Source organism: Bubalus kerabau, chromosome 3 (genome assembly GCF_029407905.1).
Source record: "Bubalus kerabau isolate K-KA32 ecotype Philippines breed swamp buffalo chromosome 3, PCC_UOA_SB_1v2, whole genome shotgun sequence".
Lineage (NCBI taxonomy): Eukaryota > Metazoa > Chordata > Mammalia > Artiodactyla > Bovidae > Bubalus > Bubalus kerabau.
Genome location: NC_073626.1, coordinates 23341008 through 23358460, shown reverse-complemented (window position 1 = coordinate 23358460; position 17453 = coordinate 23341008). Strand labels below are relative to the sequence as shown.

The window sequence follows — 17453 nt, the reverse complement described above, 5'->3', positions numbered from 1 at the left end:
ACTTTTGTCCTAAAATATATTGAAGTTTATAAAATTATTTCCATAGATCTATTGATAAAGTCATCTCACTTGAGACCTGAAATATATTAAATGGAGCTAGTGCCTCCCTGCTGTACTCTTCCCAATTTCTGGACCACAGAATAATGCAGCTTAATTAAATGTGTTTAAACGTCTGTATTTTGGGTAACAGTGTGTCATGCAGCCGTAGGTAACCATGTGCTCCTCTATAGTTTAGTCTCTATGAAGGTTAGATTATGTAAAAAATTCTGATCCATAGAAATTCTGGTCTGAGATAGTTCAGGGTTAAGATGCCTTCTCCCCAAACACTTTCTTTTATAAACAAAACTGGAATTGTCACTGTTTTGTCACTGAAACAAAACTGGACCAAAGAAGGTAGAGTTGGAGAACCATGTGAGTAAGATTAGAACCGAATTCTTTGGATCTACAAAAGTGAATGTAAACATTGTGAACGATCAGTCCGTAACCTCAAAATATCCTCCTATATTCTTACCTGTATTTATCTCTATTTTACTTATTTATTATTATAATTTTTAATCTGTGGTTGTGCTGCCCAGCTTGTGGAATCTTAGTTCCCTAACCAGGGATTGAACCCCAGCGCTTGGCAGTGGAAGTGCATAGTCCTAACCACTCCAGGGACACCAGGAAATCCTGTATCTCTAATAGTTGTAAGTGCTGGCACTCCCCATGGTTTCAGGTCCACTGACTCTTCTAAGAACTTCTAAGAAAGTGAGGAACATAGTAATTCTTGTCTATTAACTCCAAAAATACTTCAGCAATTACTATTTAATAGTTTTCATTTGGTATAAAGTTAATGACAGGTCAGGAAATCAAGAGAAATTTTGGATGAGTTCTTCATATTTCACTGATATTACATCATATTATATCACACTGTAATCTGTGAAAGTAAATATAGACATAAAAAAGAAAATATATTAAAAGGAAAAGTCTTGAAACTCATTTTCAAGAGACCAAAAACTGAGGGGAAAATATACCAATGGGCAAGAAAGGTATTCCCAAGACATTTTTTTTAAGCTGCCTCCACTTATAACAATATTTTACAATTATTTTTGACAGGTGGTCCAATTGACTTATAAAGCATATTTGGAGTCAGAGTTCACAAAATTCTTTAGATAAACCATTGGTTATTTTATCTCTGTTAATGAATACTCAAAATATGTTTTACTTTAAGTATTTACTTGCTTCTGGATTGGAGAAAAACAAATCATGACATATATGACTTAAAAATATCCTTTGGCTCATATGTGAGTTACCATTTATTTTTCCGGTTGAGTAATCAGGGCCATTAATTCAATACCTTAAAATATTATAGCATAAGACTTTTATTGTTCACATTTTGATAGATAAACTTACAGGGAACACACAGGTAAACAGACCTAAATACTATTCAACTACAGAGCACATGGGTAACTAAGACAAATTTCTGTATCTAATTTTATTCAAGAACACAAAAGAATACATAACAAATCAGTTTCATCAATTGATATCCCCCAAACAGAATCAGCATTAAGATTCCATGTCTGTTTGTTTAAGTTTCCATTATATTATCTAGAAATGCATTATTTAACAAAATATACTGGACTTACTAATTTACATTTCCTTTATATTCTTCCTTCTGTTTTTACAAATGGTAAACAATTAGAAAAGTGGTAGAACTTCACATGTCAATTTTCTCATTGCCCCTTTATATTTATGCCTCAGAAGAATTCTCTAGACTTCAGGTCAGAATCTTCTACTGATCGCTTTCCTTAAGGCCCCCTTCACTTCCTTGTTCCTCAAAGTATAGATCAGTGGATTTAGTACAGGAGTGACCACGCTGTACATAATGGCAATGATCTGTTCCTGCTCCACAGAGCTACCTGTGGCAGGACGAATATAAGTGAAAACTACAGGAGCAAAGAAAAGAACAAATACCATGAAGTGGGAGACACAAGTAGACAGTGCTTTATGGAGCATGCTGCAAGAATGGCTCTTGAAAAAAAGATAGATAATAGTAGGAATAGGATAGAAGTGTTAGAAAAAATGGGCCAATGGCAAAGGTCCCCATGACAGTATTGAGCAGCCACTCATTGAGCTCAGTGTTTCTGCAGGCCAACTCCAACAATGGCTTAACATCACAGAAGAAATGATGGATTTGGTTGGAACCACAGAAGTTTAAGCGAGAGTCATTACTGAGTGCAGCAGGACATGGAAAAACCCAATAATCCAGACAGTGATAGCCATCTGGACACAGACCTGATGACTCATGCTAAGAGGGTAACGAAGTGGTTTGCAGATAGCCACAAAGCAGTCAAAACCCATCATGGCCAGCAACATGGACTCAGTGCTGCCCAGGAAGTGGAAGAAATGAAGCTGGCTTATGCATCCTAAGAAAGAAATTGTTTTGTGTGTAGAGAGGAAGTTCTCCAGCATCTTTGGCAGAGTCACTGTGGAGTAGCAGATATCTATACATGCCAGGTTTCCCAGGAAAAAATACATAGGAGAATGGAGTCTTGGATCAGAGGTGACAACCATCAGGATGGCTGCATTCCCGGCCACATTGACAATGTAAGTTTCAAGGAAAGTCACAAAGAGAACAGGCTGCAGTACTTGGATGTCTGTCACACCCAGGAGGAGAAATTCAGTGACTGAGGTCTGATTCAGCATCACTTGAAAGAAAAGACAAAATAACATATGGAATGCGATCTCTGATGGGAACAGAGTCCCACAGCTGAGGATTTTCCCATCTAGACAATAAAGTTTTTGAGGAACATTGCTATTTAAATAAGGTCACGTGTTGGTTATGCACTGTTACTCAAACAGTTTAAGAATTAGATTTATCATTAATATTTTTCTTACTTCCAGGAAAGAAAAATGCCAGACTTTCTTTAGCCAGACTATCATCTTCTCTGATACAACTTACCTTTTATCATCCTAAATCAACTCCAAAACACATAAAATTTTTAAGCACTCCACCACAGTGCTATCTTTTGACCTAGGAAGAAACCATCTGAAGTTTTTGCTTAAGAAAAATAGAAAATGAGAGAATAATAAGAGCTATAAGGAAATCTGAATCGAGATGCAGACATTGGAACACTTCCTATAAAAAGGAATCATTCAAAGTTTGGGAAATCTATGAAAGGAGAAAGATTTGATTTGACTACAATAAAAAAGTGAATCAACTAGGGAACATTTCCAGAGATCCCCTGGGATTATCACTTTTGGCGCTAGAGAAAATTTTGAGAAATTATCTAACTTTTATTACATCTTTGTTGCAGCCTGGCAGGGCAGAGATCAGAACCTGCCCCATGACAGGAGGGTGTGGCAAACTGCGCCCCTGAGATTGTCCTAGTAAGCATGCCCGACGGACATATGTGGAGCTGGCCGTGCTGTCTCCTCCGTTTCACTGGCTGCCCCTGTGTCCGTCCTCATGGAAACCAAGCAAGATGTTCCTGATTAACAGCAGAGCCTTAATTTTACTTCCTCTTGATGGTGCGCTGATCAAACTCCCCAGTATAGCTATTTCCTAATGATCTCATGTGACTTCTGCCAATAAAAGTGAGGGCTGAAAGGAGCCATTTTGTCTTCCTGCCATGGAGAGCAGGAGGGCCTCCTAACTCCCCGCTTGCCAAATTATATATATCTGTGTTTTCATTACATGCCCCCCCCACTCCCGGGTTTCAGGTCTTTCTCACCTGCTGTGCTGGACGCTGCACATCTTTTTTGTAAAGATGGCTTCGGGAATTCAGAGTAGCCTTCCTTGATAGCCATGTATATTTTGTATACTGTTAAACTTTATCACTCCTGATCAAGATACACATATGTCAAACATTGTTTTTGATTCTCTGCTTGCAAAAGAAAATTATATAAAAAAAATTCCCTTGGGGGCAAAATCTTCCCCTAAGATTTAAAGAAAATAACAATTAGATTTTTCTGTACCAATTATTTATTTCACTGCATCTTGAATATTTATCGATTACATATTTACTTTGGAGACTATCTAGAGATATGGCAATAAAAATGTAGGCAACAAAGAGTCTTCATAATCCACAAAGACAAGGTTCATGATAAGATAGGAAACAGGTCTAAATCCTTGACTTGTACATTTAATACAGGCAAGAAGACAGAGGATATGGGCAACTCCCTAGCCTGTCTCCTGGTTCATTCTCCTACCTGATTGAGTGTTCAAATTCATAGCTAAGAAGGCTTATCAGATTGACACTTTGGAAAAGTAAATAGTAGAAAAATTTTTGAAAAATAAAGAGTAGAAAAATATTTAATGTGATAGTTTATACTGGAATTACAGCATAAGCTCTTCATCTTCTGAAATCTCTTCTTTCTGAAATTCTGCCTGTCTTTTATGATCCACAGATCTTGAGATATTCAAAGCCTGAGAGAGAGTGTCCCTGGGGTTTGGGAGGATTATTGAAAGAATAAAAAAGTTACCTTTCTATACCTGCAATATAAGAGAATTCTCCTTGGGGAATTTCGGTATTGAGTTCCATTTTTTTCTTTATTTTCCTTCCTTCCTCTGTTTCTTTCTTAGTTTCATAACCACAGACAATAGAGTTCTCAAGGGCCTCAGGATTTCTTTAATTACCTTTCATTTCCTGGGACAGAGATTTGGATACACTTTCTCATGTTGAGGACTTCCATGGAAAAATGGAAGGAAATCGGGCAATGACAGTTAAGGAATGAGGGCCAGTCAGATCCCATTGATCCATACAGAAAATTGATTATCATTAAAATATTTTACTCATTTATTCCTGTGATTCTATGGAAAACAAAAAAGAGGACTAGGAAGAAGTAGTATTGCTTTTGTGCCTTCTAAATCTGAGTATTCACCGCTGGTAGTAACATTTAAATATTTTCTTTAATTTTGGGATCCCCAAAGCTCACATTTATCTCTAAGAGACTGAGGCTGGTCTCTCCAATGTGTATCTTCACTTATTGCTGTACCCTTTAGGTAACAATATTCTTTCTGCTTCATCCAAGGAATACCTATATGCAATGTGACATGGATCCAAGCATTCTAATTATTGTTGTAAATGCCATGTACTTTGTCCATCTATCACAGTTCATTTTTGTTACCTTGCATCTCATTATATATTCATTACAATAATTGCTTGTTATAGTATGCCATGAATATAATACAAATAAATAATTATTGTGTGCTCATTGTTTAAGTTATTGTTCTGATTTCACTTGTTTGTATTTCTGTCCTTTCTTGACAATCTCTACATATTTAAAGGGATGCCAAAATTGCTGGAAGACTCCATCACTACTCACAAAGCAATTTCCTTCTTCAGATGCGTAAGCCAGCTTCATTTCTTCCACTCCCCAGTGACATGGGGACTTCAGGTAGGTGGCAAAGAGCGAGCTATAGAAGAGGATGACCATGGAGAGGTGGGAGGTGCATGTGGCCAGGGCTTTCTTTTTCCCCTGTGCTGATGGAACCCAAGCTACAGCAAGGAATATATGGGTATAAGAGCTTATGATGCAGAAGAGAGGGCTGATACCTCAGAGCCCTGTCAGAACCATCATCAGGTCCTCATTGAGGTGGGCATCAGAGCAGGAAAGCCTTAAAAGAGGTTTAAAATCACACAGAAAATGAAGCATCTCTAGATTAGTATAGAATGATAGGTTAGCATCAAGATTTGGGTCAAAGAGTCGGAGTGGGCCACTCCCCATGACCCACCCACCAGCAGCCCACATCTGCAAGGAGTCATTAGGAGTGCATAGTGCAGAGGATGGCAGATGGCAGCGTAGTGGTTGATAGCCACTGCAGTCAAAAGCAGGTTGTCCATATCAATAAACTGCAATGAAATATAATTGGACCAGAGAGAGAGAGAGATTGATCTCTACCACATGGATCGCTTCTCAGTGTTACGTGGTAGCCTGAATGGGAGGAGAGTTTGGGGAAGAATGAATACAGATATATGTATGGCTGAGTCCCTTGCTGTCTACCTGAAACCTACATAACATTGTTAATCGGCTATACTCCAATAAAAATAAAACTTTAAAAAAAAAGTGAAAGTTGTTCAGTTGTGTCCTACTCTTTGCGATCCCATGGACTATATAGTCCATGGAATTCTCCAGGTCAGAATACTGGAGTGGGTAGCCTTTCCCTTCTCCAGGGGATCTTCTCCAACCCAGAGATTGAACCCTGGTCTCCCGCATTGTGGGCAGGTTGTTAACCAGCTGAGCCAGAAGCGAAGCCTGAGAATATTGGAGTGGGTAGCCTATCCCTTCTCCAGCACATCTTCCCAACGCAGGGGTAAAACCGGGGTCTCCTGCATTGCAGGCGCATTGTTTACCTACTGAGCTATGAGGGAAGCCTAAAAAAAATAATAAAAAATAAATAGAAATAAATAAAAAGAAAAAGGAAAGGTAATATAATAATATAATTCTCTGTGCTACACAAGGTATCCTTGTTGCTTATCCATTAAAAAAGAAAAGAGATAAGCAACCAGGATACATTGTGCAGCAGATAGAATAATAGTGATTACCCTGTAATAACTTTTAATGGAGCATGATCTGTAAAAATAATGAATGACTATGCTGTACACTTGATAGCAGGATAATATTGTAAATAAACCATAATTCAATTTTAAAAAGATAAAAGTAATTAAACTTGCTAAGAAACTAGATCTCAATTGTTCCCACAGTTACTCATTAGAGAAAAACCTGGAGAAATTTTTTCTTGAGAAAATTTCCTATAGACAGGATTGAGGAATAAAATCAACAATTAAGTAGAAGCCAAATATTGATTTGGAAATAAAATTAGAAAGATTACTTAAAACTTCACAATTTCTGCCTCATTACTGCCCTGTCTCCTTAAGTAAGAATAGTTGGAAGAGACTGACATACAGGCATAAACTGTTATATATGTCCTTTTATTTTTATTGTTCTGAGAATTTCTGTCATGAAAATATATCACAGTTGATCAAATTATTTTCCTACATCTATTAATAAAGTCATCTCAGTTGAGACCTGTAACGTCATTAAACAGAGTCAGTGCTTCCCTGCTGTACTCTTCCCAATTTCTGGATCACAGAATAATGAGGTTGAATTAAATAAGTGTTTAACCTTCTGTGTTTAGGGTGACAGTGTATCATGCAGCTATAGGTAATCATGTGCTCCTCTATAGTTTACAGCCTCCATATAGGTTGGATTATGTCAAAGATTTTGTTCAACAGAACTTCTGAGACAGTCCAGAGTGTAAGATATCTTGCCCCCACATACAGTCTTTTATTAACAAAACTGAAATTAAGAGGCCAAAGAAGGTAGAGTTGGAAGATAGAAGAAACATGTGAGTAAGATCAGAACCAAATTCTTTGGATTTACAAAAGTGAATGTAAACAATTTGAATAGTCTATCAGCTCAAAATATTCTTTTACAGTCTCACTTGTCTGTATCTCTATTTAATATATTTATTTTTGGCTGTGCTGCCTGGCTCTGTGGTATCTTAGTTTCCTAACCAGGGATTGAACCCAGACCCTCGAGAGTGAAAGTGCAGACTCTTCACCACTGAACTGCCTCAGCATTCTGTATCTCTAAATAGTTTTCAGTGCTGGCCCCCACCATGGTTTCAGGTCCAGTGGCATTTCTAGGAACTTAGAAAGTGAGGAACATAGTAATTCTTGTCAATTAGCTCCAAAAATACTTCTGCAATTACTATTTAATAGTTTTCACTTGGTATAAGTTTGGTGACAGATAAGAAAAACAAGAAAAAAACTTTTTATGAATTCTTCATATTTCATTGGAGGAGGCAATGGCAACCCACTCCAGTACTCTTGCCTGGAAAATCCCATGGATGGCAGAGCCTGGTAGGCTGCAGTCTTTGGGGTCACTAAGAGTTGGACACGACGGAGCGGCTTCATTTTCCCTTTTCACTTTCATGCCCTGGAGAAGGAAATGGCAACCCACTTCAGCGTTCTTGCCTGGAGAATCCCAGGGATAGGGGAGCCTAGTTGGCTGCTGTCTATGGGGTCACACAGAGTCAGACACTACTGAAGCGACTTAGCAGCAGCAGCAGCATATTTCATTGGTATTACATCATAATATATCATGTTACAGTCTGTGAAAATAAGTATAGAAATCAAAAAACTAAAAAAGGAAGAATTTTGAAACTCAATTTTCCATGACCAGAAATTGAGGGGAAAATAACATAATAATGAACTAGAAAGATATTCCTGAGATTTTTTTCAAGCTGACTTCACCTTGAACAATATTTTACAGTCATCTTTGACAGGTTATTCAATTGAATTATGAAATATCTTTGGAGTCAGAGTTCACAAAACTCTTTAGATAAACCATTAGTTACACTGTCTATATTAATTAGAACTCAGACTACTGTTTATTTTAATTACTTGCCTCTCTGCTTAGAGAAAAAGAAATCATGACATGCTGCTTAAAAATGTCCTTTAACTCATATGTGAGTTTACATTTACTTTCTTGTGGAGTCCATGGCCCTAAATTAAAATCCTTAAAGTGTAGCAGTTTAAGAAAACAGTTTAATTTAAAGTGTAATAATTTTTAAAAATTATTTTATTTTTTTGGCTGTGCCATGCAACATGTGGGATCTTAATTTCCTGATTAGGGACTGAACCTATATCTTCTGCACTGGGAGATTGGAGTCTTAACCACTGGGCCACCAGAGAAGTCCCTGAAACAGTATAATTGTGTTATTCATATTATGATATGTTAACTTGCAGGGAACACATAGGTAAACATACTTAAGTCCTATCCAACTATATGACGTATGAGTAAATGAGGCAAATTTCTGTCTCTGATTTTATTCAAGAACACAAGAAATAGATAACAAATCATTTTTGTCAACTGATATCTCCAAAACAAATTCAACAATAAAATTCAATGATCAGTATCCCATTTATTCAAGTTTTCCTTATATTATATAGGCATGCATTGTTTAACATGACTTACTGGACTTTTCCATTTATTATTCTTTTAGACAGTTCCTTTTGTTTCACGGATAGTAAACACTCCACCAAGCAGTATAATTCCATATCTCCAGTTTCTCATTGCCTGTTGATTTATGCCTGAGAAAATTCTCTAGATTTCTTCAAGTCATTGACTCCTTGAAATCACCCTCCTCAAGGCCCTCTTTACTTCCTTGTTCCTCAAAGTATAGATCAGTGGATTTAGCACAGGAGTGACCCCATTGAACATAAGGGCACTGATCTGATCCTGGTCCATGGAGCTACTGGAGGCAGGATGAATGTAAACAAAAACACCAGGGACGTGGAAAAGAACAACTACCACAAAGTGGGAGGCACACGTAGACAGTGCTTTACGAAGCATTCTGCAAGAATGGGTCTTGAAGAAAAGATAGACAATAATATAGAAATAGGACAGGAATGTTAGAAAGCATGCACCCGTGGCAATGGTGCCTGTGACATTATTGACCAGCCACCAGTTGAGCTCAGTGTTGCCACAGGCCAACTTGAGCAATGGCTTAACATCACAGAAGAAGTGATTAATCTGGTTGGAATCACAGAAGTTTAAGCGAGAGGTCATTACTGAGTGCAGCAGGGCATGGAAAAAACCAATGATCCAGACAGTGACAGCCATCTGGATACAGACTTGATGATTCATGATAAGAGTATAATGAAGTGGTTTGCAGATAGCCACAAAGCGGTCAAAGCCCATCACAGCCAGCAACATGGCCTCTGTGCTGCCCATGAAGTGGAAGAAATGAAGCTGGCTTATGCAGCCCAAGAAAGAAATTGTTTTGTGTGTAGAGAGGAAGTTCTCCAGCATCTTTGGCAGACTCACTGTGGAGAAGCAGATATCTATACATGCCAGGTTTCCCAGGAAAAAATACATAGGAGAATGGAGTCTTGGATCAGAGATGACAACCATCAGGATGGCTCCATTCCCAGCCACATTGACAATGTAAATTGCAAGGAAAACCACAAAGAGAACAGGCTGTAGTACTTGGATGTCTGTCACTGGCAGGAGGAGAAATTCAGTGACTGATGTTCGATTCAGCATCACTTGAAAGAAAAGACAGAATAACATGGAATGCGATCTCTGATGGGAACCGGAGTCCTCCTGCTGAGAATTTTCTCACCCAGACAATAATATTTTGAGAGAGAGCATTGCTATTTAAATAGTCCCAGCATCACAGGTTGTACAATGTTTGGACCACTAGATTATTAAATATTGAAGTTACATGGTGTTTGTGGACCGTTACTCAAACACTTTTAAAAATTAGATTTATCAATATTTTTCTTTCTTCCAGGGATTCAGAGCATGTTGCCAGCCTGCCGTCTTCTCTAATAACACTTGTGTTTTATCACCCTAAGATCTAACAGAGTCAGTTTTTAAATATTCCTCTACGCTGCTTTTTCTTAACAAAGTAAGAACTCATTTGATGTACTTAAGAGAAATCAACAAAGAGAGAACAGTAAGAGCTCTAAGGAAATTGAAATAGAAATGCAAACCATGGAATGCTTTCTGTAAAAAGGAAACATTTTAAGTTTGGGAAATCCTTCAAAGGAGAAGAAACAGATTTGATGTGACTAGAATTAAAAAGTGAATTCAGTAGGGAACATTTCTAGCAATCCCATGGGATTCTCACCCTTATAGCTAGAAAAAATTTTGAGTAAATATCTAACCATTATTTCACCTTTATTGAAGGCTGGCTTCCAGGTATTCAGAGTAGCTTTCCTTGATAACCATGTATTTTTGTATATTATTAAACTTTATCACTCCTGCTTAAGAGAAGCATGATATGCCAAATATCATTTTTGGTTCTCTACCCTCAAAACAAAATTGTTTCAAAAATCTTTGGGGAAGAGAACCGTTTCCTAACATCTAAAGATAATAGTAATCAGACTTTATGTACCAAATGATTTATTTCACTGCATCCTGAATATTTAAAGATCACATATTTACTCTGGAGAACACTTAGAGAAAGGCAATAAAAATGTAGGCAGTAAAGAGCCCTCATAATCCACAAACACAATGGGGAGTCCATCATAGGATAGGAAACTAGCCCTAAATCCTGAGTATTCAACTTTAATACTAGCAAGAAGGTAGACAATAAGTGCAACTCCCCAGCCTGTCTCCTGGCTCATTCTCCTACCTGTTTGAGTGTTCAGTTTCACCACTAAGAAAGCTTACCAGGTTGACACTCCTGTAAAGTAAATAATAGAAAAACATTAAGAAAAATAAAGAGTAAAAATATATTTGAAGTGACAACTTATATTGGGACCAAGTATATAAGCTCTTCATCTTCCAAAACCTCTTCTTTCTGAAATTCTGCCTGTCTTTTATGTTCCACAGATCTTCAGACAAACCCTGAGAGAGAATATCCCTGGGGTTTGGGAGGCTCTTTCTATACCTGCAGTATGAGAGAATTCTCCTTGGGGATCTCCTATCTTGAGTTCCATTTTTGTTTTTTTACATCATTCCTACTTTCTTTCCTTACTGTACTTCTTTCTTATTTTAAGAATCACAGACAGTATAGGTCTCAATGGCCTACGTTTTCTTTTTTTTCCCCCAAACTTTAAACTTTCTATTTTTAATTGGAGTATAGCCAATTAACAATGTTGTGGTAGTTTCACATGAAGAGTGAAGGGACTCAGGTCATACAAATAAATGTATCCATTCTTCTCTTCCAAATTCCCCTCGCATCCTGGCCAGCACATAACACTGAGAGAGTTCCATGTGCCATGCAATAGGTTCTTGTTGGTTATACATTTTAAATATAGCAGTGTGTACACAACCATACCAAAGTCCCTAACTATCCCTTCCCCTGGCACCTGTAAGTTCATTTTCTAAGTTTGTGAGTCTCTTTCTGTTCCAGAAGTAGCTTCATTTGTATCATTTCTTTGCGAGTCCACATACAGGGGATGTCATATGATACTTCTCATTCTCTGACTTACTTCACTTAGTATCGCTCTCTCTAAAATTATCTTTCACTTCCTGGGACAGAGGTATGGATACACTTTCTCATTTTGGGGACTGCTCTGGGAGAATTCTATATAAAATGGAAGAAAATTGGGCCATGACAGTTAAGGAATGAGCGCCAGTCACATCCTATTGATCTGCACAGAAAGATGATTATCATTTAGGTATTCTACTCATTTATTACTGTGGTTCTATGGAATATAAAAGAGGGGAATGAGGAGAAGCGGTAATGCTTTTGTTCCTTCTGAGTCTGACACGTCACTGTTGGTGTTTTTTAAAAAATTTGATTTGTTTATTTTTGGCGCACTGAGTCTTCACTGCTGTGCACGGCCTTTCTCCAGCTGTGGTGAGCCCAGGCTACTCCCTCGTTGTGGTGCACGGGCTACTCATTGTGGTGGCTTCTCGGGTTGCAGAGCATGGACTCTAGAGGATGCGGGCTTCAGTAGTTGTGGTTCGCAGGCTCTAGAGCTTGGGATCAAGAGTTGTAGCACAAGGGATTAGCTGCTCAGCAGCATATAAGATCTTCCTGGACCAGTAATCTAACCTGTGTCCCCTGCATTGGCAGGCAGATTCTTAACCACTGGAACACCAGGACTCTCCTACTGTTGGTATTAACACTCAAATATTTTCTTTTATTTTGGTGTCCCAGACCTCACACTTCTCCCTAGGAGAATGAGGCTGATATCGCCAATGTGTGTCTTCTTCACTTCTTGCTCTCTGCTTTAGTAGTAGTATTGTATCTGCTTCATCCAAGGAATATCTATATGCAATCCAACATCTATCCAAGCTTTCTAATTGCCATTACAAATGCAATGTACTTTGTCCACCTTTCAATTGTGTTTCATTTTTGCTGAAGTTCATAATATATTCATCACATTAATAATTTCTTAATTATTAATTTCATCAGCAGCTTAACAGGCTCACTGTCTCTACCCTCTATTACTAATGCCCATACCATCAGCATCCATGCCATCGGCATCTGAAACACATTTTGAAAAGATAAGTGTATACATATAGCTGATTCATGTGGCTGTACAGCAGAAACTAATACAACATTGTAAAGCAATTATACTCCAATAATAAAAAAAACTGCATTCAGGAGAGCCACCATGGTGACTCCTTTCCAGTCTCCTTGGCTGGTTACTGCTCTTCCTCCTTATTATCCACTTTTGTGCATCTCCTCTTCTCTGTCTTCTAGTTCTGTGCTTTATATATCTATAAACAGATAACTCTCAAGTTATACTTCTAATTTCAACTTATTTTCCTAACTCTGGCTTATATATTTAACTTCCAACTAGGCAGTTCTACAGTAGCTGTCTTAACCATTGAGATATTTTCTTTCAGCTGGCTTGATTTACACTCTACATTGGAAACAGATACACAAATCAAATAGACTGTCAACCTTATGCAGTCCACCAAGTGCAGAACTTGAACTCTATAGTCCACTTTGAAAGCTGATCCTATTACTCCATTTGTCAAATGACAGCTTCAACACTTGCCTCTGGCTACCCCAATCTCTATAAACAATGACCTTGGAATTCTCCATTCTATCCAATGATACTGGTGAGTAGATGGAAAGAGCAAAGGAGTCAGGGCCTTGGAATACACTGATGAGACCAGGTAAAAATAATGTAGTTTAGAAGCTGGGCATTATCAAGCTTAATCTCTCTTGAACCAGAAGGATTTAGGAAGAAATCATTTTGGCCTTAGAAATCAGTTCCCAGATTTACTCATTAGAGAAAAACCTGGAGGAATTTTTTCTTGAGAAAATTTCCTATAGATAGGGCTGAGGAATAAAATCAATAAACAGGAGCCTAACACTGATTTGGACATAAAATCAGAAAGATTACTTAAAACTCACAATTTCTGTTTAGTCACTGCCCTGTCTCCTTATATAAGAATAGCTCGAAGTGACTGCCATACGGTCATAACACATTATATGCGTCTTTTTATTTTTATTGTTCTGAGAACATTTGTCATACAAATACACTGAATTTTAACAAATTATTTCATTCATCTGTTGATAAAGTCATCTCAGTTGAGACCTGAAACATTAGAGTCAGTGCTTTTCTGTTGTACTTTCCCCAATTTCTGAATCACCAAATAATGCAGTTTAATTAAATAGATGTTTAACCATCTGTGTTTAGGGTGACAGTGTGTCATACAGCAATAGGTAACCATGTGCTCCTCTACAGTTTACAGTCTCTACGAAGCTTGGATTATGTCAAAAATTCTGTTCAATAGAAATTCTGTTTGAGACAGTGCAGGATGTAAGATGCCTTCTCCCACACACATTCTTTTCTAAACAAAATTGGAATCAAGAGACCAAAGAAGGTAGAGTTGGAAGATGGAAGAACCATGTGAGTAAGGTTAGAACCAAATTTCTTGGGTTTACAAAAGTGAATGTAAAAAATTGAGCAGTCCGTCTGTGACCTCAAAATAACCTTTTATAGTCTTATCTGTCTGTATTTCTATTTTATTTATTTATTATTCCTATTTTTTATTTATTGACTGTGTTACCTGTTTTGTGGGATCTTAGTTCCCCAACCAGGAATTGAACCTGTGCGTTCAGCAGGGAAAATATGGAGTCCTATACACTGGACACCAGGGATTCTGTATCTCTAAATAGTTGTAAGTACTGGCACCCACCATGGTTTCAGATTCAGTGGCACATCTAGGAACTTAGAAAGTGAGGAACATAGTAATTCTTGTCTATTAGCCTCCAAACATACTTCAGCAATGACTATTTAATAACTTTCACTTAGTATAGCTTGGTGACAGGTAAGGAAAGCAAAACAAAATTTTTATGAATTCTTTATATTTCACTGGAATTACATCATATTATATCACATTACAATCTGTGAAAATAAGTATAGAAATCAAAGAACAAAATAAATGATAGGGAACGTTTTGAAACTCAATATTCATGACCAAAAATTGAGGGGAAGATAACATGCTAAAAGCTAAAAATGTATTCCTGAGATTTTTTTCAAACTGACTATACTTTTACCAATATTTTACAGTAATCTTTGACAGATTGTCAGTTGACTTATAATGCATCTTTTCAGTCAGAGTTCACAAAACTCTAGATAAATCACTGGTTACTTTACCTCTGTTAACTAGAACTAACAGCAATATTTGTTTTAATTACTTGCCTCCCTGATTAGAAAAAAAGAAATCATGACATACTGATTAAAAATGTCCTTTCACTCAAGTGTGAGTTAATATTTACTTTTCCATTTGTGCCCATGATCCTAAATTCAAATCCTTAAAGTATAATGGCATAATAATTTTATTGTTTACATTATAATATGTTAACTTGCAGGAAACACACAGATAAACTGGCCTAAGCACTTTCCAGCTATACAATGTATGAGTAACTGAGGCAACTTTCTGTACCTGATTTTATTTAAGAGCACAAACATGACAGATCATTTGTATCAACCAATATCTCCCAAACAAATGCAACTTTAAGATTCCATGTATAATGTACATATGTTCACATTTCCCTTATATTACCTAGAAATGCACTGTTTAACACAACTTACTGGGCTTTTTCATTTAGTTTTTCTTTATACTATTCCTTCTGTTTCATAGGCTTCTCAGGTAGGACTAGTGGTAAAGAACAACCTGCTAATGCAGGAGACATAACAGATGTGAGTTCAATCCCTGAGTCTGGAAGACCCCGTGGAGGAGGAAATGACAACCCACTCCAGTATTCTTGCTTGGAGAATCCCATGGACAAAGGAGCCCAATAAGGTACAGTCCAAGGCTCACAAAGAGTCAGACACAACTGAAGCAACTTAGCACACACGCACTCTGTTTTACAAAGAGTAAACAATTTGAGAAGCAGTATAAACTTGCTATGGAGAAGGCAATGGCACCCCACTCCAGTATTTTTGCCTGGAAAAGCCCATGGATGGAGGAACCTAGTAGGCTCTCCAGTTTCTCATTACCTATTTATTTATGCCTCCGAAGAGTTCTTCAGATATCTTCATATCAGAGCATCCTTCACATCACCCTCCTCAAGGCCTCTTCTAATTCCTTGTTCCTCAAAGTATAGATCAGTGGATTTAGCACAGGAGTGACCACACTGTACATAATGGCAATGATCTGATCCTGATCCATGGAGCTACTTGAGGCAGGATGAATGTAAACAAAAACAACAGGGACGAAGAAAAGAATGACTACCAAGAAATGGGAGGCACACGTAGACAGTGCTTTATGAAGCATGCTGCAAGAATGGGTCTTGAAGAAAAGATAGATAATAATATAGAAATAGGACAGGAATATTAGAAAGAATGAGCCCATGGCAATGGTGCCTGTGACAGTAATGAGCAGCCACTCATTGAGCTCAATGTTCCCACAGGCCAACTCCAGCAATGGCTTAACATCACAGAAGTGATTTGGAACCACAGAAGTTTAAGTGAGAGGTCATTACTGAGTGCAGCAGGGCATGGAAAAAAACCAATGATCCAGACAGTGACAGCTATCTGGATACAGACTTGATGATTCATGATAAGAGTATAATGAAGTGGTTTACAGATAGCTACAAAGCGATCAAAGCCCATCACAGCCAGCAACATGGACTCTGTGCTGCCCAGGAAGTGGAAGAAATGAAGCTGGCTAATGCATCCTAAGAAAGAAATTGTTTTGTGGGTAAACAGGAAGTTTCCCAGCATCTTTGGCAGAGTCACTGTGGAGTAGCAGATATCCAGACATGACAGGTTTCCCAGGAAAAAATACATAGGAGAATTCAGTCTTGGATCAGAGATGACAACCATCAGGATAGCTCCATTTCCAGCCAAGCTGACAATGTAAGTTGCAAGGAAAATCACAAAGAGAACAGGCTGCAGTATTTGGATGTCTGTCACTCCCAGGAGGAGAAATTCAGTGACTGAGGTTTGATTCAGCATCACTTGAAAGAAAAGAGAAAATAACATATGGGATGCTATCTCTGATGGGAACCAGTGTCCTGCAGCTGAGGATTTTCCCATCTAGACAATAATATTTTGAGGTAGAGTGGTGGTGTTTTAAATACTCTAAGCAGCACAGATTATACAATATTTGGACCACTAGATTATTAATTATTAACATTATATGCCATTTATGGACTGTTACTCAAACACTTTTGTTTTTTATTTGACATATCTTTTCAAATATATATATACATCTTTTCAAGAGAAAATCTTTTCTTTTTTCCAGGGATTCAGAGCAAATTGCCAGCCTACCATCTTTTCTGATAAAGACTTGTCTTTTATCATCCTAAGATCAAACAGAGGGTAAATTGTTAAGCCCTCCACCACACTACTGTCACTTGACTTAGTACAAAATCATTTGAAGGGTTGTTAACCTAAGAAAAATTGACAGTGAGGGAATAATAAGAGCTATAAAGAACTCTGAATGGAGATGTAAACATTAGAGTGCTTGCTATTAAAAGGAATCGTTCAATATTTGGGAAACTCATGAAAGGAGAAGACAAAGACATGATGTGA

The 17453-nt window shown here is 37.6% G+C and overlaps 1 protein-coding gene and 3 pseudogenes across 1 annotated transcript; all 4 read right to left on the bottom strand.

Annotated features, from left to right (window-relative positions):
* Window positions 1-1591: 1591 nt before the first annotated feature.
* Window positions 1592-2712, bottom strand: LOC129647521 (olfactory receptor 12D2-like; annotated as a pseudogene).
* A 2493-nt stretch (window positions 2713-5205) lies between these two features.
* Window positions 5206-8977, bottom strand: LOC129647181 (olfactory receptor 1F1-like; annotated as a pseudogene).
* LOC129647520 (olfactory receptor 12D2-like) lies at window positions 8955-10165 on the bottom strand. The gene has a single exon (XM_055574595.1). It carries the CDS (start codon window positions 10060-10062, stop codon window positions 9109-9111), a length of 954 nt encoding a protein of 317 aa, XP_055430570.1. The 5' UTR covers window positions 10063-10165; the 3' UTR covers window positions 8955-9108.
* A 5757-nt stretch (window positions 10166-15922) lies between these two features.
* On the bottom strand, window positions 15923-16901 carry LOC129647519 (olfactory receptor 12D1-like; annotated as a pseudogene).
* Between the last annotated feature and the right edge of the window lie 552 nt (window positions 16902-17453).

Coding starts and splice junctions, on each gene's coding strand:
- LOC129647520 (XM_055574595.1), bottom strand. CDS start 10,062: ATGTTATTCTGTCTTTTCTTTCAAGTGATGCTGAATCGAACATCAGTC.